The sequence below is a fragment of the Mesoplodon bidens genome (genome assembly GCF_964165515.1).
Source record: "Mesoplodon bidens genome assembly, chromosome: 7".
Taxonomy (NCBI): Eukaryota; Metazoa; Chordata; class Mammalia; order Artiodactyla; family Ziphiidae; genus Mesoplodon; species Mesoplodon bidens.
In genome coordinates this window covers 69,340,208-69,362,980 of record NC_138164.1, presented here as the reverse complement: position 1 = coordinate 69,362,980, position 22,773 = coordinate 69,340,208, and the positions used below count along the sequence as shown (strand labels likewise).

The following is a 22,773-nucleotide window of genomic DNA, read 5'->3' as shown; positions in this document are numbered from 1 at the left end:
ATTTAATCCTCAAAACAACTCTATAAGGTATAGGTAGTTATTATTCCCATTTCAGCAAAGAGGAGGTCAAAGAAGCTAAATAACGTGCCCAAAGGCTCATAGTAAATGGCAGCGTTTGGATTCAAACCCAGGCAGCCTGACTCCAGAACTCACATTTTTAACCTCCAGTCTATGTGGCTGTGCCATCTGAGAGCTGTTTTTGGAGAAGATGTGTGCATTCCAGACCCTTTGAAGACTGAGTCATTCTGTAGCCATGCATCTGGAAACTACTATAGCCTCTGTTTTCTAAATGTCAAGGCAGTTTTGAAATAGCCTTTCTCACCCATATTGTGGTCAGTGGAGGACTGTAACCCCAACAATGCACTCCTAGCCACAAACTATGACAAAATGGGAGTTCCACTAGTCATTCTGTTCTTGTTTGGGTTTTTCTGTTTTGTTTATAAACCCTGTTATAGAGGGTCTTTTTCAAGGTTACACCTTCGTCTACTTTTTCTTTTGATTAAAAAGAGATAAAAGATGAGTCAGCAAGCTACACGATTTTGAGAAGTTTAGTGGTGAGAGTTATATTGCCTTGTAAGACTGCTTTAAATCATTTCTACAAAAACCCTCCCTAGCAAAGTAAAAGTTTATAAATCTATCAGATAGGGCTTCCCTGGTGGTGCAGTGGTTAAGAATCCGCCTGCCAATGCAGGGGACCCAGGTTCGATCCCTAGTCTGGGAAGATCCCACATGCCGCGGAGCAACTAAGCCCGTGCACCACAGCTACTGAGCCTGTGTGCTAGAGCCCGCTAACTCCTGAAGCCCGCGCACCACAACTCCTGAAGCCTGCGCACCTAGGGCCCATGCTCCGCAACGAGAAGCCACTGCAATGAGAAGGCCACACACCACAAAAAAGAGTAGCCCCTGCTCACTGCAACTAGAGAAAGCCCACACGCAGCAATGAAGACCCAACACAGCTAAAAATAAATAAATAAAATAAATTTTAAAAAAAGAAAGAACTTGTGTGGTGACGGAGGTGTTAACTAAAAACTTAAAAAATATATATATATATATCAGATAGGGGCCACCTTTTCTTTCACAAATTCTTTGTAGTGCCAAATATAGGAAAGATACTCAGGAATTTAAACCAAACTATGTTATACTGACAATTATTTAAACCATACTTCTATTTTATTACCTGACTTCTAAGTCTTATTCAGTATCCTAGAAATTTCTGATGGTAGAAGATCCTTCAAAATCAACTTCCCTGGCGGTCCAGTGGTTAAGACTCTGTGCTTCCACTGCCTGGGGTGCAGGTTCGATCCGTGGTTGGGAACCAAGATCCCGCATGCCGCAAAGCCAAAAAATAAAAATTAAAAAAAAAAAAAGCAATGAAAGATAAAAACTTTCCCATGTAGATATTTAAAAAATAAATAAACAAAGAGTATTTGCTGAGGAACTCTTGGAGGTTAAGTAAGCATTTAATTGGGATTCTTTCATTGAAAAGACCTAGACATTTGTTTCTCTTCACTGGGAAATACTTTTTCTTCCTTGAATCTCCTACTTCTTTTAATTTTGATATTTCAGATATATAGGTTTCATTTGTTTTGTTTTTTACTTAGCCAAGCAACATTATACCTTGTAGCAAGACAATAATTTTTTTAAAGTTTCATGAACAATTCCATGCAAGGGGATGGCATCACTCGGTTATTTTAATTTTGCATTTTAGGAAATAACAGTACAACAGTTAATGGCTCATTTGGACTCCATCAGGAAAGACATGGTCATCCTAGAGAAAAGTGAATTTGCAAATCTGCGAGCAGAGAACCAGGTGATACAAGTCTCAATTTATTACTAATAAAATAACTGATTTCATAAGTATCCTACTTGGTGAAGAAAAGGACCCCAAAACAATTTCATGTGGTTATTAAATAATTATTAGCAAGTTTTTAGATAAAAGATACATGTTTGACCATACCTAATCTATGTATACATCATAGTTTCTTACATACTAAAGAATGACAGTTGTATCTTATACAGGTCACATAAAAGGAAATCTTTGAGCTACATATATTTTATTAAATTTCTAGTGTAGTTCAGAATAATATTCTCAGAACTGACAGTAATGTGGCATTTTCCATTTTTTTGGTTCTGTAATAATTATTTTGTCACTTAAGAGAAAAATGTTTCTGTAATTCAGTCAGAACTTTGTACCCACTAGCTTAAAATATTTTAAAATTTAGAATATCAATCTTTTTTTTTTAAAGTAGAATACAGTAGGTCCCCCCTTATCTGCATTTTCGCTTTCCACAGTTTTAGTTACTCGTGGTCAACTGCAGTCTGAAAATATTAAGTGGAAAATTCCAGAAATAAACAATTCATATGTTTATGTCACACTGTTCTGAGTAGCATGATGAAATCTTTCACTGTCCCACTCCATTCCCCCCAGGACATGAATCATCTCTTTGTCCAGTGTATCCACACTGTATATGCTACCTACCCATTAGTATAAGAAAAAACATAGTACGTATAGGGTTCAGCACTATTCGAGGTTTCCTCCACTTGGGGTCTTGGAACATATCCCCAGTGGATCGGGGGGACTACTATATTGAAACATAAATACATTGTCTAATGTTATGTTCATAATTATTTTCTGAATACGATGAACTATTCTTTTTTTGTCTTTATTCTTAATCAGATAATGTATTAGAAATCCACAGAATGTCCAATTTTTGCTTATGCAGGGTTTCAGATTTTTTTTAATAAATCATAATATGGACTTTTGGTTTAACACCAATTGTGTGTGATCTTTCTTTATACCTAGAAAATGAAAATTGAATTAGAACAAGTTAAGCAACAACTGATAGTAAGTGAAACTTTTTTCCCCACTTCAGAATAGTTCATTAATTTCAGAACAAATATTCATTACAAGATCACTTTTTAAATATTTTTATTTTCTTTAAAGAATGAAACCAGTCGAATCAGAGCAGATAATAAACTGGATATCAACCTAGAAAGGAGCAGAGTAACAGATATGGTAACGTGCTTTTAAATGTACTTTTTTGCGCTTACTCCTTTTTAATTCCTTTTAGTCTTCTTTTTTTTAACCTCTTGATAAACCATATCGTTTAGTTTACAGATCAAGAAAAGAAACTTATGGAGGCAACCACAGAATTTACCAAAAATGTAAGCTGCTATGTAAAAGTTTCTCTTCTGTATAGCTCTCATGCCTTATGTAACTGCCTTTATGTGTATCATTTTATAAGTTTGGACTTCAACAAGCTAGCCCTATAGAATCCATGATTTCCTCATAGCTATTATAGTTAACCAGTACTTTGGGGGAAGCTGCTACCAGGTGGATGGTAGTACCTGAGCTGTGACTTCTGAGTCAGAATCAAGCTTTCCAGGTAGCATACTTCTTTTTAACTAAATTATTTTTATATGGAAGAGAACTATTTTTTTAAAAAGACAAGGATTCACAATTAGTATTTCAATGAATGCCTAGGTTCAGTCAAATAAAAAATTTTTATGTTAGATACTGTTTTACTTACCTTTTTTGTCTATTATTTATTTAATCCTCGTATCAGCCTCTGTGTGAGGTAGGCACTCTATTCCCATTCTACCAATTTGGAAAGTGAGGCAGAAGGAAGTTAAGGTCACACAACTAAAAAGTGGTAGAGCCAGATGTCAACCTGGATTCTAAACTCCATACTCATAACTACTGTTTACCTCTCAGTAATCCTAAATTGTGATCATTATTTAATCTCTGTGGCTGAGTAAAACCTAGCTTTCTGACTCAGCCTAGTCCTTTTCTTAAAAGTTAAAAGTCACTCGGTCTACAGTCTAACATAAGAGACATCACTCTTGATTATAATTCAGTAGACGCGAAGGTCCCATTTGCCGTTCTAAGCAGCCTATATTCCCTTCTCTAACTTCTTGGCCAGATAAAGGAGATAAACAAGGGAATCAACAAATTCTCTCCCAGCTAATTTCTGAGCTCTAAATATCATCTTATTTCTCTTTCTACCCCTTAGTCCCTATGCATATAGCATTCAGTGTTACCCAACAAGCATTTCTGCCCTCTCCTTTAATATTGGTGCCAGTTCATATTATAAACCCAGTTGGTTTTTCCTTTTGCAAAATATATTTAAAGTTTTAACTATGATATCCTATGGACTTTATACACATAAGGTGATAGTTCTGTGACTAACATTTTTGCTTCTTAGTTTATCCTCATATATTTAGGTCTCAAATACAGGCATACCTCAGAGGTATTGCAGGTCCATTTCCAGACAACAGCAATAAAGCAAATACTGAAATAAAGTGAGTCACACAAATTTTTTGGTTTCCCAGTGCATATAAAAGTTATGTTTACAATATACTGTAGTTTATTAAGTGTGCAGTAGCACTATATCTAAATAAACAATATCCATACCTTAATTTAAAAATAACTGCTACAAAGATGCTAACCATCTTCTGAGCTGTCAGTGCATGGTAATCTTTTGCAATAGTAACATCAGAGATCACTGATCACAGATCACCATAATAAATATAGTAATAATGAAAAAGTTTGAAGTATTGCAAGAATCACCAAAATGTGACACAGAGACATGAAGTGAGCAAATGCTCATGGAAAAATGGTGCCAATACACTTATTTGACTCAGGGTTGCCACAAAGCTTCAATTTGTTTAAAAAAACATGCAGCATCTTCGAAGCACAATAAAATGAGGTATGCCTGTATCTTCCTGTGAGGCTTTTAGTAGAATGTGCCCAGAATGTGATAATCCTAAGAAATAGTCTCCAAATATCAAAGTAGAAGGAATACTTTTTGTCAATTTGTAATATTCATGTAGTGTTATTTTTTCTTTTTAATATCACTGTGCTTTTTTACTGTTTCCCCACTTAAAACTTTTGTTACACAAAATTAGCCCATAAGTGAGGATTTCTAAAGTAAACATTTTTCTCCACGATACACAGGGACAAAATTTAATTGTCTTATTCTTAATTACTACAGGATACCAAAACCAGAGGTATTATTTCAGAGACCGGTAACAAAATTGACACTGAAATTGCTTCTTTAAAAACCCTAATGGAGTCTAACAAGCTTGAGACAATTCGTTACCTTGCAGGTAAGGCTGTGTTTGTCAGAGAAAGGAATTACTGTCATTTGATTTTCGGACTTATTAGCTCCTACCTCCCAAGGTAGCCATGGGGCACAGAAGAAAAAAAGGAGGAGCTGTAACAGATCTCCTTTATTGTTTGGTTCCCTGGAGTACTTGGAAAATGTAAATTTAATAGGCAGTAAATATAGGATATAAGTTTAACAGGCAACTCTGCATCCTCCTAATAGGAAAAAGTATATGGATGTCAAAGATAAACATAAACACAAGTACAAAACGATACAAAGATACACTGGGTATTCCACAATGAAAAAAATGAAAATTTTTAGATAAAGATCACCAAAATAGAAATAGACCATTAAAAACCACAGCAAGGGCTTCCCTGGTGGCACGGTGGTTGGGAGTCCGCCTGCCAATGCAGGGGACAGGGGTTCGTGCCCCGGTCCGGGAGGATCCCACGTGCCACGGAGCGGCTGGGCCCGTGAGCCATGGCCGCTGGGCCTGCGCGTCCGGAGCCTGTGCTCTGCAACGGGAGAGGCCACAACAGTGAGAGGCCCGCGTACCGCAAAAAAAAAAAAAAAAACAAACAAACCACAGCAAGCAAAGGGGCAAAAACTACCTCCTATCTTGAATCCAACTGACAGAGCAGGGATACTACACAAAATTAGATTATTTGTCACATACTGAGTTCCTCAAGTACCATGTGACCTGACCAATTTACAGAGCCCCCAAGGAGTTAGAAAGAATGCCCTAGTCGAGTAGTACATTTTTCTTTGTATAAAAAAGTAATATATTTTCATCCTACATTGTTCATATAATTCAAAAGCAATATAGTAAAAGTGAAAGCCTTCTCCCTCCCCATATGTATTTACTATTAGTAGTATATATCTTTCTAGGCTTTTCCTTCTTTATGTGAACATTGCAGTTTTTTTAAACAGTAATTAGATGATACTGTACAGAGTACAACTTCTAAAAATTTAACCAAATGTCTTGATTATCTTTCCACATGAATACATATATACTTTTTTTTTTACTAGAAAACATACTATTGTATGAAAATACCATAATTTATTTATCCAAACCTCTATTAACAGACATTCTGCTCCCAACTGTTTTTATTTAAAACAATATTGTGGGCTTCCCTGGTGGCACCAGTGGTTAAGAATCCACCTGCCAACGCGGGGGACACGGGTTCGAGCCCTGGTCTGGGAAAATCCCACATGCCGCGGAGCAATGAAGCCCGTGCGCCACAACTACTGAGCCTGCACTCTAGAGCCCGTGCTACAACTACTGAAGCCTGTGTGCCTAGAGCCCGTGCTCTGCAACAAGAGAAGCCCCTGCTCGCCACAACTAGAGAAAGCCCACGTGCAGCAATGAAGACCCAATGCAGCCAAAAATAAATAAAATAAATAAATTTATTTTAAAAAACTATTGGACCAAATAGCCATATATATGTGAGTAAATACACACACACCCCTTTATGCCGTCATGCTAGTATTTCTATATAATAAATTGATTATGCACATCTAAAAATTGGGGTCAAAAAGATAGGCACATTTAAAAATTATGTTATTGAATTGTCTGAAATAAAATTGCTGCTTTATACCATCAGTGATTTTCTGGGTAGGCCCTAATTATGTTGAAGCAGCAGCAGGAGTAGAGATGGAGCCCCTAGCCCTCAGCTGATGCACACCCCGACTCCCCCTTCCTCTCTTCAACTTGAATGACTTAGCATCTAAGATTCATTTGAAGAAAGGGTTCTAAGGCTAAAACAAGTTTTGAAAACCCCTATTCTAGCAAAGTCTCTGGAACCAGAGATCTTCTGTCCAATAGGAATGCTAATGGGAAATGCCAAATCAGCACAGTTTGCAGTGTTCATTCCTACTTTCAAAACAGACCTCAAAGCACCACAGGTTAGGAAGAGCTTTGTATTCCACTCAGCTTCTTCTAGTGTATTTACCTAAAGAGTTATCTTCCTTTCCTTTTTTCACTGAGGATTTACAACTAACAGTTCTGAAGGCACCAGCCTTTATTTTTAAGAGTAACAGCAACTACCTTGGAGACAGGTGCACATAGTGTTGAGTCCTGCTTCCACCACTTGCTAGCAGTAAAACTTTGGGCTTGTTACCTCGTCTGTATGATGGGAATACTATCACCAACCTCATAGGGTTTTAATTATGGATAAATAAGGTGATACATGAAATTCTTTAGCACACTATCTGGAACATGGTAAGCAGTAGCAGGATCAAATGAGAGAATGTATAATTGACCAGTGGCAACAAGACAAGAAACTGTTTAAGTGTTATTCTTTCTCCTCAACTGTCCAGTTTCCCGCTGTGTCTCAGAGAGACCTAATCCCATTTCTTAAAATTAAGGAAATGATCTTGTCATTAATCAAGTTTCAGTAAGTAGTGTGACCAAATGGGATAATGTATAATTAGATTTACACATTAAAAATAGGATAGCCTTAACTATGAAAGGCTGTTTCTCATGTCTTTTTTTTTTTTTTTTTTTTATTGTTTGGCTGCGTGCAGGCTTTCTCTAGTTGCGGCGAGCAGGGGCTACTCTTCATTGCAGTGCGTGGGCTTCTCACTGCAGTAGCTTGTCTTGTTGAGGAGCCTGGGCTCTAGGTGCACGGGCTCAGTAGTTGTGGCATGGGGGCTCTAGAGCACAGGCTCAGTAGTTGTGGCGCACGGGCTTAGTTGCTCCGCGGCATGTAGGATCTTGCTGGACCAGGGCTCAAACCTGTGTCCCCTGCATCAGCAGGCGGATTCTTAACCACTGTGCCACTAGGGAAGTCCCTCTTGTGTCTTTAATCATAGAAGTTTGCTCTTCATCTCAGAGTCTCTATTTTAAAATCATGGCTGTTTAAACAGACTAGAATCTAGGGAGTCCCTAAAAGCCTCACCCAAATTCACCTTCTTAAGGAGAACAGAAAGGTTTTCTATCCAGAATGATGTAACATAGAGAGCAGGTGGTATATTAACTATTTAAAAAGCCTGATGCGAGCCTTTCCTGGGGGCACAGTGGTTAAGAATCTGCCTGCCAGTGCAGTAGACACGGGTTCTAGCCCTGGTCCAGGAAGATCCCACATGCCTTAGAGCAACTAAGCCCGGCCACCACAACTACTGAGCCTGCACTCTAGAGCCTGCAAGCCACAACTACTGAGCCCACGTGCCACAACTACTGAAGCCTGTGCTCCTAGAGCCCATGCTCCGCAACAAGAAGCCACCACAATGAGAAGCCCTCGCACCGCAACAAAGAATAGCCCCCGCTTGCCACAACTAGAGAAAGCCCACAAGCAGCAATGAAGACCCAACACAGCCAAACACTAATTAATTAATTAATTAATTAATTTTTTTTTAAAAAAGCCTGATGCTTTCTCTGCCTTTTCTTCTACCTCACTGAGTTTTTTTTAAAGGGCTTCCATTAAAATTTCATTTTTTATTTATAAATGTTTAATAATTATAAAATCACTTTTTCTTTTTGCCATTTTTTAAAAATAATTGCTTCACCATACTGTGTTAGTTTCTGTTGCACAACAAAGCGAATCAGCCATATGCATACACATGTCCCCATATCCCCTCCCTCTTGAGCCTCCTTTCCATCCTCCCTATCCCACCCCTCTAGGTCATCGCAAAGCACCAAGCCGATCTCCCTGTGCTATGCTGCTGCTTCCCACCAGCCAACTATTTTACATTCAGTAGTGTATATATGTCGACGCTACTCTCACTTTGTCCCAGCTTTGCCCTCCCACCCCATGTCCTCAAGTCCATTCTCTATGCCTACCTCTTTATTCCTGCCCTGCAACTAGGTTCGTCAGTACCATTTTTTTTTTTTAGATTCCATATATATGTGTTAGCATAATGGTATTTTTCTCTTTCTGACTTACTCTGTATGACAGACTCTAGATCCATCCACCTCACTACAAATAACTCAGTTTCATTTCTTTTTATGGCTGAATAATATTCCATTGTATATATGTGCCACATCATCTTTATCCATTCATCTGTTGATGTCCATGTCCTGGCTATGGTAAATAGTGCTGCAGTGAACATTGTGGTGCATGTCTCTTTTTGAATTATTGTCTTCTCAGGGTATATGCCCAGTACTGGGATTGCTGGGTCGTATGGTAGTTCTATTTTTAGTTTTTTAAGGAACCTCCATACTGTTTTCCATAGTGGTTATATCAATTTACATTCCCACCAACAGTGTAGGAGGGTTCCCTTTTCACCACACCCTTTCCAGCATTTATTGTTTCTGACTTTTTTGATACTGGCCATTCTGACTGGCATGAGGTGATATACCTCACTGTAGTTTTGATTTTCATTTCTCTAATAATTAGTGATGTTGAGCATCTTTTCATGTGCTTCTTGGCCATCTGTATGTCTTCCTTGGTGAAATGTCTGTTTAGGTCTTCCGCCCATTCTTTAACTGGATTGTTTGGTTTTTTTGATATTGAGCTCCATGAGCTGTTGGTATAGTTTGGAGATTATTCCTTGGTCTGTTGTTTCATTTGCAAATATTTTCTCCCATTCTGAGGGTTGTCTTTTTGTCTTGTTTATGGTTTCCTTTGCTGTGCAAAAGCTTTTAAGTTTAATTAAGTCCCATTTGTTTGTTTTTATTTGTTACTCTAGGAGGTGGGTCAAAAAAGATCTTGCTGTGGTTTATGTCAAAGAGTGTTTTTCCTATGTTTTCCTCTAAAAGTTTTATAGTGTCTGGTCTTACATTTAAGTCTTTAATCCATTTTGAGTTTATTTTTGTGTACGGTGTTAGGTAATGTTCTAATTTAATTCTTTTACATGTAGCTGTCCAGTTTTCCCAGCACCACTTATTGAAGAGGCTGTCTTTTTTCCATTGTATGTTCTTTCCTCCTTTGTCGTAAATTAGGTGCCCATATGTGCGTGGGTTTATCTCTGGGCATTCTATCCTGTACCATTGATCTATATTTCTGTTTTTGTGCCAGTACCACACTGTCTTGATTACTGTAGCTTTGTGGTATAGTTTGAAGTCGGAGCCTGAGTCCTCCAACTCCGTTTTTCTTTCTCAAGATAGCTTTGGCTATTCGGGTTTTTTTTTGGTTCTAATTTTGTGAAGAATGACATTGGTAGTTTGATAGGGATTGCACTGAATCTGTAGATTGCTTTGGGTAGTATAGTCATTTTCAGAATATTGATTCTTCCAATCAGAGAACATGGTATATTTCTCCGTCTGTTTATGTCATCTTTGATTTCTTTCATCAGTGTTTTATTGTTTTCTGAGTACAAGTCTTTCACCTCCTTAGGAAGAATTTATTCCTAGGTATTTTATTCTTTTTGTTGCAATGGTAAATGAGAGTGTTTCCTTAATTTCTCTTTCTGATTTTTTGTTGGTGGTGTATAGGAATGCCAGAGATTTCTGTGCATTTTGTATCCTGCAACTTTACCAAATTCATTGATTAGTTCTAGCAGTTTTCTGGTGGCATCTTTAGGATTTTCTATGTATAGTATCATGTTATCTGCAAACAGTGATAATTTTACTTCTTCTTTTCCAATTTGTGTTCCTTTTATTTCTTTTTCTTCTCTGATTGCCGTGGCTAGGACTTCCAAAACTGTGTTGAATAAGAGTGGCCAGGGCCTCCCTGGTGGCGCAGTGGTTGAGAGTCCGCCTGCCGATGCAGGGGATACGGGTTCGTGCCCCGGTCTGGGAGGATCCCATATGCCGCGGAGCGGCTGGGCCCGTGAGCCATGGCCGCTGGGCCTGCGCATCCGGAGCCTGTGCTCCGCAACGGGAGAGGCCACAACAGTGAGAGGCCCGCATACCGCAAAAAGAAAAAAAAAAAAAAAGAGTGGCCAGAGTGGACATCCTTGTCTTGTTCCTGATCTTAGAGGAAATGCTTTCAGTTTTTCAGCATTGAATATGATGCTTGCTGTGGGTTTGTCATATATGGCCTTTATTATGTTGAGGTAGGTTCCCTCTATGCCCATTTTCTGGAGAGTTTTTATCATAAATGGATGTTGAATTTTGTCAAAAGCTTTTTCTGCATCTATTGAGATGATCGTATGGTTTTTATTCCTTAATTTGTTATCATGGTATATCACATTGATTTGCGTATATTGAAGAATCCTTGCATCCCTGGGATAAATCTCACTTGATCATGGTGTATGACCCTTTTAATGTGCTGTTGGATTCTGTTCGTTAGTATTTTGTTCAAGATTTTTGCATGTATGTTCATCAGTGATATTGGTCTGCAATTTTTTTTGTGATATCTTTTTCTGGTTTTGGTATCAGGGTGATGGTGGCTTCATAGAATGAATTTGGGAGTGTTTCTCCCTCTGCTGTTTTTTGGAAGAGTTTGAGAAGGATTGGTGTTAACTCTTCTAAAAATGTTTGATAGAATTCACCTGTGAAGCTATCTGGTCCTGGACTTCTGTGTGTTGGAAGATTTTTAATTACAGTTTCAATTTCGTTACTTGTGATACGTCTGTTTATATTTTCTAATTCTTCCTGGTTCAGTGTTGTAAAATTGTACCTTTCCAAGAATTTTTCCATTTCTTCATGTTTGTCCATTTTATTGGCATATAGTTGTTTGTAGTAGTCTCTTATAATCCTTTGTATTTCTGCAGTGTCCATTGTGATTTCTCCTTTTTCATTTCTAATTTTATTGATTTGCATCCTCTCCCTTTTTATTTTGATGAGTGTGGCTAAGGGTTTATCAATTTTGTTTATCTTCTCAAAGAACCATCTTTTAGTTTTATTGATCTTTGCTATTGTTTTCTTTGTTTCTATTTCATTTCTTTCTGCTTTGATCTTTATGATTTCTTTCCTTCTACTGAATTTGGGTTTTCTTTGGTCATGTTTCTCTAGTTGTTTTAAGTATAGGGTTAGATTGTTTGAGATTTTTGTTTCTTGAGGTGAGATTGAATTGCTGTAAACTTCCCTTTTAGAACTGCTTTTGCTGCGTCCCATAGGTGTTGGGTCGTTGTGTTTTCGTTGTCATTTGTTTCTGTATTTTTTTAATTTCTTCTTTGATTTCTTCAGTGATCTCTTGGTTATTTAGTAGTGCACTGTTTAGCCTCCATGTATTTGTGTTTTTCACAGTTTTTTTCCTCTTAATTGATTTCTAATCTCACAGCATTGTGGTCAGAAAAGATGCTTGAATTTTCTGAGGCTTGATTTGCAACCCAAGATGTGATCTATTCTGGAGAATGTTCCATGTGCACCTGAGGAGAAAGTGTATTTTGCCACTTTTGGGTGGAATGTTCTATAAATATCAATTAGATCTATCTAGTCTATTGTGTCATTTAAAGCTTGTGTTTATTTATTTTCTGTTTGGATGATCTGTCCTTTGGTGTAAGTGGGGTGTTAAAGTCCCCTACTATTATTGTTACTGTTGATTTCTCCTTTCATGGTTGTTAGCATTTGCCTTATGTATTGAGGTACTCCTATGTTGGGTGCATAAACATTTATAATTGTTATATCTTCTTCTTGGACTGATCCTTTGATCATTATGTAGTGTCCCTCCTTATCTCTTGTAACAGTCTTTATTTTAAAGTCTGTTTTATCTGATATAAGTATTGGTACTCCAGCTTTCTTTTGATTTCCTTTTGCATGGAATATCTTTTTCCATCCCTTCACTTTCAGTCTGTATGTGTTCCTAGGTCTGAAGTGGGTCTCCTGTAGTGAGCATATATATGGGTCCTGTTTTTGTATCCATTCAGCCAGTCTGTCTTTTGTTGGAGCATTTAACCCATTTACATTCAAGGTTATTATTGATATGTATGTTCCTATTATCATTTTCTTAATTGTTTTGGGTTTGTTTTTGTGGGTCTTTTTCTTGTCTTGTGTTTCCCACTTAGAGAAGTTTCTTTAGCATTTGGTGTTACTGAATTCTCTTAGCTTTTGTTTCTCTGAAAAGCTTTTGACTTCTCCATCAAATCTGAATGAGATCCTTGCTGGGAACAGTAATCTTGGTTGTAGATTTTTCTCTTTCATCACTTTTAAGTATATCCTGCCACTGCCTTCTTGCCTGCAGAGTTTCCACTGAAAAATCAGCTGGTAACCTTATGGGGATTCCTTTGTATGTTGTTTTTTGTTTTTCCCTTGCTGCTTTTAATATTTTTCCTTTGAATTTAATTTTTGTTAGTTTGATTAATATGTGTCTTGGTGTGTTTTTCCTAGGGTTTATCCTGTATGGGACTCTCTGTGCTTCCTGGACTTGGGTGACAATTTCCTTTCCCACATTAGGGAAGTTTTCCACTATAATCTCCTCACATTATTTTCTCAGACCCTTTCTTTTTCTCTTCTTCTGGGACCCCTGTAATTCAAATGTTGGTGCGTTTAGTATTGTCCCAGAGGTCTCTGAGATTGTCTTCAATTCTTTTCATTCTTTTTTCTTCATTCTGCTCCTCAGCAGTAATTTCCACCATTCTGTCTTCCAGCTCACTTATTTGTTCTTCTGCCTCCATTCTGTTATTGATTCCTTCTAGTGTATTTTTCATTTCAGTTATTGTGTTGTTCATCTCTGTTTGTTCTTTAGTTCTTCTAGATCTTTGTTAAACATTTCTTGTATTTTCTCAATCCATGCTTCTGTTTCTGAGATTCTGGATCATCTTTAATATCATTACTCTGAATTCTTTTTCAGATTGATTGCCTATTTCCTCTTCGTTTATTTGGTCCTGTAGGTTTTTACCTTGCTCCTTCATCTGTGACATATTTTTTTGCCATCTCATTTTTTTTTCTTTTGAGTGGGATTGTGTTCCTGTTTTACTGGTTGTTTGTCCTGAGGCTTCCAACACAAGTTTGTAGGCTATTGGGTAGAGCTGGGTCTTGGTGCTGAGATGAGGAACTCTGTGAGACCTCACTCCAATGAATATTCCCTGAGGTCTGAGGTTCTCTGTTAGTCCAGTGGTTTGGACTTGGAGCTCCCACCACAGGAGCTTCCTCCTAACCCTGGGTTCACAAATCAAGATCCTGCAAGCTGCATCGGGTGGCCAAAAAAAAAAGAACAATAACAAAGTAAAAAATAAAATTAGACTAGGAAACTAACAGATATGTTACAAATAATGTAAAAATAAAAATATAGATGAATCAACAACCGGAAGGGACATCAGTACCACAATAGTAAAAACGAGGAGGAGGGGGGAAAAAAGATGGGGGAGGAGGGCGTTGGCTGTGGAGAGTGGGACCTAAGCAAGGGTGAGGTTTGGGCGGTGGGCAGGGCCAATGCTCAGGACCCACAGGGCTGGAAAAGGCCCCGGGGGCTCTGGGGGGTAGGGCTTAGGCTCAAGGAACAGAAGGGACCCAGGTGTGCCCCCAACCCCTCGTTTCAGAGGGCAGGGGACCTCACCTTGGAGCCCAGCAGGCTTCCTGGGCTGGAGTGGGCAGGGCAAATGCCCTCCTCTCCTCTTCTGCTCTTCCAGTCTGGGGTCTGGGAGTGCCCCTCCTGCCTGCCACTCCTGATCTCCCCAGCCTCCCTCCTATGCCCCCAGTACAAATGCAGCTGTGGGGGGGGGAAGGGGGAGCCTTGGAGGGCAGGGGACCGGCATGGGAGCTCAGCAGGCATGAAATCATTTTTAAATGTACTGAAAAGTCAGTTAAAATTTTCTTATGGATGATATGGGTGTCTGTTTTACTGGCTTAACTATGTAATTTTTTAGTACATGTAAGAAAGGTGGTTTTTCACTTATAAATTATTTCTAAAATTAGAGTTTGTAATTATTTAAAGTAGTCATTGTTAATAATGCTGATGTTAATAATGACTTTAAACACTTTATAGATTCTAACTGACATAATGTACACTTTTAAATTACTGTCATCCTTATTCTGGTTTAAAATACAGGAAGCTTTTAAGAAGAATTGATATTAATCTAGCCTTAATGGATAGCCTTTATCCTTAGCTTAATTTTCTAGGGAATTAAAAACCTAAAGTAGAAAATTGGTTGGATTGGGAATTCCTTGGTGGTCCAGTGGTTAAGACTCCATGCTTCCAATGCAGGAGGCGTGGGTTTGATCCCTTGATGGGAAACTAAGATCCCACATGCCACGCAATGCAGGCAAAGAAAAAAAGAAAATTGGTTGGATTTCCTGATTTTTCTTTCAATTTAAATTGAAGATGACATTATTCTCTTTGTCTCTGCAAGATAATCACAAATGCATTACCTATAACATGTTTTCTTCTTTTCACAGCCTCAGTATTTACTTGCCTGGCAATAGCATTGGGATTTTATAGACTCTGGAAATAACAGTGAAACTACTATATTATGCTCCTACTCCTGCTGCTGTTGACTTCTTAGAACAAACACTGTGCCAGGATGGATTTACTCTGAACATGGAAAGTTGCAGTAGAAACTTAATACAAGATTATTTAAAGTACATATGGACTAAAGGAAATGTTTTAGAATGGGAAGGTGTATTTTGTCTTTGTTTTTTATATATGTCTTTATTTCATTATGTTGAAAGGATGCCATTCAAAACCTGATTGATTTGAGATAGACAGGCATTTTGTCTTTATCCTTTTGATAGCTCATAGAAACTGAACCAGAGTGTTCTTGTTTGCTTGAACAACTGTAAATCATACAGGATTTCTTTGTTGCAAATTTGTTTAGTTATAAATAAGGAATCTAAAGTATAGAGCAGTCAAAAGACTGACCTTGTATGGTCCAGCGAGTGAGAATCAGAGGCTCTCCAACTAAGTTTTTTTCAAAGAGCTAACAGCTGGCTTGTTTTCAAAACAAAACTTTCTGTATTTTGATTCAAAATATCTCAGAATCCTCTTGCCTAAGAAAATTCTTGGCACACTGTAGATAAATTTGTTTTGGATTCATAAATAAAGACCATATAGGTTCCATTGTAATAAACTCTACAGTACATTTGCTCACTCAGTAAATAAGAATGCCTGCTATGGGCCAGACAACATGCTGGTACCCATGTGCACAGAGCTGAACATGGCTTCCTTATCATGGAACTGACAATCTTAGTTGGAGAAGACAGACAGTAAACAGGTAAATTATTCATTTGTTACAATTTAAAATATGCTAGAATATTGAGAGGGAGTATTTCTTTCCTCCATGTGAAGGAAGCTCCAATAGCGTAACATTGTAATCACTCTTCCTTCAACCACCCTGCCCTAGGTGATTAAGTAAGGTGAAAGGAGAAACAAGGCCCAAGTAGCCCAGCCACTTCTCCCCATTCCTGTTTGGGACCAGCCTGTCTACAGAAGAGCATTCATTCTGTTCTGCTCCTGTAGGATCAAGTTCACCTCTGCAGGGTGAGGCCTGCTCTAGTACAATGATACTTGGGACAAGGTAAGTCTGTCCGATACAGGGGTCAGTGATAAGTTTACTGGACTGAAGATATTAACCACATTCTCCAATATCAGTTTTATCAGTAAATAAAGGTATTATTTAGGTCCTTATATCAGTTCATTTTTTTGAGTTTATTTTTGTATATGGGGTTAGAGAATGTTCTCATTTCATTCTTTTACATGTAGCTGTCCAGTTTTCCCAGCACCACTTATTGAAGAGATTGTCTTTTCTCCATGGTATATTCTTGCCTCCTTTGCCGAAGATTAATTGGCCGTACATGTGTGTGTTTCTCAGCTCTCTATTCTGTCCCATTGATCCAGATGTCTGTTTTTGTGCTAATACAACACTGTATTGATTACTGTAGCTTTGTAGTATTGTCTGAAGTCTGGGAGGGTTATGCCTCTAGCTTTGTTCTTTTTCCTCAGGATTGCTTTCGCAATTCTGGGTCTTTTGTGGTTCCATATAAATTTTAGGATTATTTGTTCTAGTTGTGAAAAATGTCATGGGTTGTGGTCAGAAAAGATGCTTGAAATAATTTCTATTCTGAAATTTGTTGAGGCTTGTTTTGTGTCCTAGTATGTGGTCTGTCCTAGAGAATGTCCCATGTGCACTTGAAAAGAATGTGTATACTGGTTTGGGGGGGTGTTATGTCCTGAAGATATCAATTAAGTCTAACTGTTCTGTTGTGCCATTTAGGATCTCTGTTGCCATATTGATTTTCTGTCTGGAAGATCTGTGTCCATTGATGACACTGCAGTGTTAAAGTCTCCTACTCTTATTGTATTCCTGTCAATTTCTCCCTTTATGTTTGGTAGCACTTGTTTTATGTATTTAGGTGCTCCTATATTGAGTGCATATGTTAATGAGTGTACTACCCTCTTCTTGTATTGATCCTTTTATCATTATACAGTGTCCTTCTTTATCTTTCTTTATGGCCTTTGTTTTTTAAAGTCTATTTTCTTATATGAGTATTACTACCCCCCCTTTCTTGTCATTTCCATTTGCATGAAATATCTTTTTCCATCCCCTCATTTTCAATCTATGTGTGTCCTTCACCCTAAAGTGTGTCTCCTGTAGGCAGTATATTGTAGGTTCTTGTTTTATTATCCAATCTGCCATTCTGTGTCTTTTGATCAGAGCATTTAGTGCATTGACATTTAAAGTAATTATTGATAAGTATATATTTATTGCCATTTTAAACCTTGTTTTCCAGTTGATTTTGTATTTCTTCTTTGTTCCTTTCTTCTTGTGTTTCCTTTTGTGGTTTGATAGTTTTCTTTTTTATTATGCCTGAGTTCCTTTTGGGTTTTGGGGAATCTATTGTATGTTTTTTTGATTTGTGGTTACTCTGGTTTTCAACTATGTTAAACTGTCACTATATCTACTTGCTTTAGACTGGTAGTTATATGAGCTCAAACACATTCTAAAAGTTCTACATTTCTTACTCCCCTTCCCTACATTTTGTGATTTTCATGTCCTATTTTACATCTTCATGTTTATCCTTTTCTGTTCAGTCATTTTCACGAATTTTTTGGATTGTTTAACTGTGTACTGTCTTATTTAAATGATCTTCAATCCTTTTATATATTTACCTTTCTATTGTGATTTTTCCCTTTCCTATAGATTATTGCTTCTTTTCAATTTAGAGAAGAGCTTTCAATATTTAAGATAGGTTTAGTATTGCTGTTTACTCTTAGTTTTTGCTTGTCTGAGAAATTCTTTTTGTCTCCTTCTATTCTAAATGATAATCTTGCTGGGTAGAATATCCTAGGTTGCAGGTTTTTCCCTTCCAGGACTTTGAATATATCTTGCCATTTCCTTCTGGCCAGGAAAGTTTCTGTAGTTTCTGTAGTTTCAGCTGATAGCCTTATGGGGTTCCCTTATAACTGTTTTTCTCTTGCTGCCTTTAGAATCCTAACTTTTACCACTTTAATTATGATATATCTTGGAGTAGATCTGTTTGAGTTCATCTTGTTTGGGACCCTCTGTGCTTCCTGGACCTGGATATCCAATACCTTCTTTAGGTTTGGGAACTTTTCAGCCATAATTTATTCGAATACATTTTCAATCCCCTTTTCTCTTTCTTCTTCTTCTGGGAACCCTATTAGACATAGTAGATTGGTGGGCTTTATATTATCCCATAGATAGCATATGTTCTGTCTGCTGTTTTGACTGGGTGATCTCCATTATTCTATCTTCCAGATCACTCATTTGTTCTTCTGCATTATTTACTTTGCTGTTTATTGCCTTTAGATTCGGTTTTCATCTTGGCAATTGAGTTGTCTAATTTTGATTGGCTCCTCTTTAGTTTCTAGTTCCTTGTACAGTGATCTACATTTCTATCAATAGCATTTCTTAATTCCTTCAGCATTTTTATTACACCCTTTTTGAACTCAGGGTCTGGTAGACTGTAGAGGTTTGTTTCACTGTTTGTCCTTTCAGGGGATTTATCTTGTTCTTTTAATTGGGAGTAATTCCTTTGCTTCTTTTTTCTTATATTTCTCTGACTACGAATTTAGGAAAAGCAGTTATCTACTGTGGTCTGGAAGGGCTGTTTTTATGTGGGGGCATCCCAGTGTAGCCTGCCTGAGTCCAACATCTTTGGTGCAAGAGCTGTTTTTCGTATCGATGCTTGCCACATCTTTCCTGTGTGCTGGCCATTATCCCCTTGATAGGGGAGTGTGATTAGTGTCAGAGCCCACACTGGATGTTGAGCAAGGCCTCCTCTTTGCTCTGTGGGTGTCACAGCCCTGTCAGGGGCAGGGTCTGCTCCCCAGTTGTTGTAGTGCAAATCCCCAGACCTGGTTCCAAGCTGTGGTGTGAAGTAGGCAGGACTGGAGTGCTCCCTCTGGGAGAGGAGCCACCGCATGTTCCTCCCCAGGAGCTGCCTGCCAAGACGTGGGATTCTGTGATGCCACCTGCCACCCAGTGTGTGCACCCACAAAGATCAGTGTTGCTGGCACTGCCCTTTGGGCCCACCTCCTCTTGGGGGCCCTGGTAATAAGTTCAGAGCATACTCGCTCACCAAGCCACCACCGCATAAACCCACTGGAGCTGCATCCCCTGAACCCTCAGACAGTCGGCCCACAGCGCCCTCAGGCACATGTGTGCGGGCCCAGTGAAAAGTCCGCCAGAGCAGGAACCTGCCAAAGCTGCATCCCAGCAACCACAGTGGGATGGCCAGCTATCAGTTCAGCTTTCCACAAGCACATGCCCCCAGTTATGGTCCGGACCATGCTCCAGACCCTTTGGCCTGTCTCCATGTGACCAAACCGAGTCCTCTCTGCTGAATCCCGAGTTTCAGCACCCAGTCACTCTGCACACCAGCAGGCGCACATCTTGGGCTGGGAAGTGTGGTGACGTGGTCAGGACCTTCTGCATTGGTCTCTCCGTACCCTGCAGTGCCTCAGGCCAACTCCCATACCCTCCTCTTCAGCCTCTGAAGCTCCCTATCTATCTGTCCTGGCATACCTCCCAGCTGGTGAAGGAGTTTCCCAGGGTGAGGTTAGCATTCTTCCTTCACAGCTCCCTCCCAGGGGTGCAGGTCCCATCCCAATTCCTCCTCTTCTCCCTTTTCCCTTCATCCTACCCAGTTACATGGGGATCCTTCTTGAAGCTTTGGTTGTATGAGATCTGAAAGCATTCAGTGGGTGTTCTGTGAGAACTATTCCACATGTGGATGGATTTTTTGATGTATTTGTGGGAGGAGGTGAGCTCCACATCTCTCTACTTATAAAGGGGAAAAAAATGAGGCAGTGGAAAGCACTATGGTCATCACCAACACTAAAATTAGTGATTGTCATTTTGTAGAATAGCTACATTGACTATGTATATAACAGTGAATATACTAAATGATATATATCAACTCACCTATTTTTCACCACAGTCCTCTTAGGTAGGTGGTATTATCCTCATTTCACAGCTAAAGAAACCAGGTAAGTGAAGTTAAGGTCACACAGTTGTAACTTCACACAGGTGAAGTTGCCAAGATCACACGGCAGATAAGTCACAAGACTTTAACTCAAGATTTTATGCTCTTACTCAATAGTAAGAGTAATGTCCAAGTTGAGTTCTCTGAGAACTCACTGTAGTTGTGATTTGCATTTTGCTAATACTTAGCAATGCTGTCCAGGCTCTTCTTTCCATGTGTCCCGGCTCCTTTTTGTCTTATGCTCCATCACCCCTGGTAGTGCTCTCATTTGCAAAGTTCAGTGACTCACTACCACCCCACATTCCAGAAGAAGAAAGGGGAAGGTGTGGGAAAGCCTTTTCCCTTTAGGGACATGACCCCTAAGGTTTTACACACCATTTTCGCTCACACTCTATTGGCCATACTTGGTATCTTAGCTGCAAAAGAAGACTGGGAAGTCAGTCCTTACCCTGAGCAGCCACAAGCCCAGGTAAACCCTAATACTATAGAAAAAGGGGAGAAGAGGTATTGGGAGACATCCAGGGAACCTCTGCCACAAGGGTGCATGCTTCTATTACAACACTCTTCTGGTATTTCCTACCTCACTTGTACAGAGACTGGAGATGTGGCCTTGAGAAAACAGGAGGAAGTGTAACAAACTACTTCCAGGGTTGGGATTACTTTAGAGTCATCAGGCTAGAAGGAAAAAGTAAGGCTGTGTGTAGTCCCAGAAGGTAAGAGAAATGTTGGCTTTGGGAATTCCAGAATGCAGACTCTGAAATTCCCCTCCTAAGGTTAGAATCCCAGCTCCACATTGCTGTGTGACTCTGGGTGACTTTCTTAATCTCCATGTATGAAATGCTGTACCTCTCTTCATACAGCTGTGGTGAGAATTAAGCAGTAATACATGTAAAGGACTTGGTACAGATCACACACATAGTAAGTGCCCAATAAGTGTTGACAGCTGTTTTTACTACAGATTGAAAGCCTATTGGAAACCACAGAGAAACTTAACAATAATGACTATAAAGGTTATGAAAAGGATAGGTAAGCCATTTTTGAACACTTGCTTACAGGCCTTTGACCAGGCTGAACTGGTCTTAGCAATCAAATGCACTTGTGTCAGGGCAAACTGGTCCTGATGATACTGGGCCAAAATGGCCCGTCCATATAAGGTACTTGCCAGGGCCTAGAGATGGGCAGTCTGGGGTATGGTGGGAAGGCTGATGGCCAGTGAAGCAAGTTCAAAGCCAGCAATCAGATCTTCAAAGGGAGGCAGAAACTAGACAAGTACCCCAAGAGAGTCACACGTCTTTGCTAGCTCAAGGAAGAAAAGGGTGGGGTGGGAAAAGTGAGGGAATTGAAGTCAGAACTGAAATGAAATGCCATGGTGGTTTTTTGGTCAGCAAAGTCAAGGGAAGAGAAAAAAGAGAAAGAATAATAAAGCCACATATTTTTCATCCTGTCCAGTCAACCTCATCTCTGTTAGTCCTTTTTTTTTTTTTTTTGTGGTATGCGGGCCTCTCACTGTTGTGGCCTCTCCCATTGCGGAGCACAGGCTCCAGATGCGCAGGCTCAGTGACCATGGCTCACAGGCCCAGCCGCTCCACAGCATGTGGGATCCTCCCGGACCAGGGCACGAACCCGTGTCCCCTGCATCGGCAGGCGGACTCTCAACCACTGCGCCACCAGGGAAGCCCTGTTATTCCTTTCTTATAAGGCTTGCAAGACAAAACAATGGTTGAATTCTAAAGCAGATTATTTAAATGTATATTTTTGGCAAACATGCGTTACGGTTTTTTTTCTTTTTATGAGAGCTGATTTTCATTTTATGTAAACTTCCCTGGAGATATTTGGTTGTTATTGTAAAAAGTTGTCCTTTTCTAAAACTTACTTGTCTTTTTCTCCTAAGTTCAGATGCTTTTTAAAACTCAAGTCATTTGACATACACATGGCCAATAGGCACATGAAAAGATGCTCAACATTGCTAATCATTAGAGAAATGCAACTCAACACTGCAATGAGGTACCACCTCAAACTGGTCAGAATGGCAACATTTGTAGTGAGGTGGATGGACCTAGAGACTGTCATAGAGTAAAGTAAGTCAGAAAAAGAAAAACAAATAGCCATATGCTAACACATATATATGGAATCTAAAAAAAAAAAAAATGGTCATGAAGAACCTAGGGGCAGGACGGGAATAAAGACGCAGACCTACTAGAGAAGGGACTTGAGGACATGGGGAGGAGGAAGGGTAAGCTGTGACAAAGTGAGAGAGTGGCATGGACATATAAACACTACCAAACGTAAAATAGATAGCTAGTGGGAAGCAGCCACATAGCACAGGGAGATCAGCTTGGTGCTTTGTGACCACCTAGAGGGGTGGGATAGGGAGGGTGGGAGGGAGACCCAAGAGGGAGGAGATATGGGGATGTATGTATATGTATAGCTGATTCTCTTTGTTATACAGCAGAAACT

The 22,773-nt window shown here is 39.2% G+C and overlaps 2 protein-coding genes across 4 annotated transcripts in view; one reads left to right on the top strand and one right to left on the bottom strand.

The window, feature by feature from the left end:
• Positions 1-16,791, top strand: part of CCDC90B (coiled-coil domain containing 90B) — a 54,561-nt gene extending 37,770 nt beyond the window's left edge. For 2 of the 3 annotated variants that reach the window (XM_081239505.1, XM_081239506.1), the window contains 6 exons: positions 1,709-1,810; positions 2,804-2,845; positions 2,945-3,016; positions 3,112-3,165; positions 4,995-5,109; positions 15,268-16,791. In XM_081239505.1, coding sequence (XP_081095631.1) covers positions 1,709-1,810; positions 2,804-2,845; positions 2,945-3,016; positions 3,112-3,165; positions 4,995-5,109; positions 15,268-15,323 — 441 coding nt within the window. In that variant the 3' untranslated portion in view covers positions 15,324-16,791. The remainder of the gene's footprint in view (positions 1-1,708; positions 1,811-2,803; positions 2,846-2,944; positions 3,017-3,111; positions 3,166-4,994; positions 5,110-15,267) is intronic. The other variant, XM_081239504.1, reaches the window with a different exon arrangement.
• A 143-nt stretch (positions 16,792-16,934) lies between these two features.
• ANKRD42 (ankyrin repeat domain 42) overlaps positions 16,935-22,773 on the bottom strand; it is a 63,812-nt gene continuing 57,973 nt past the window's right edge. The window contains 1 exon segment of the mRNA XM_081239503.1: positions 16,935-20,307. Within this exon segment, the coding sequence (XP_081095629.1) occupies positions 20,277-20,307 (31 nt within the window). The 3' untranslated portion in view covers positions 16,935-20,276.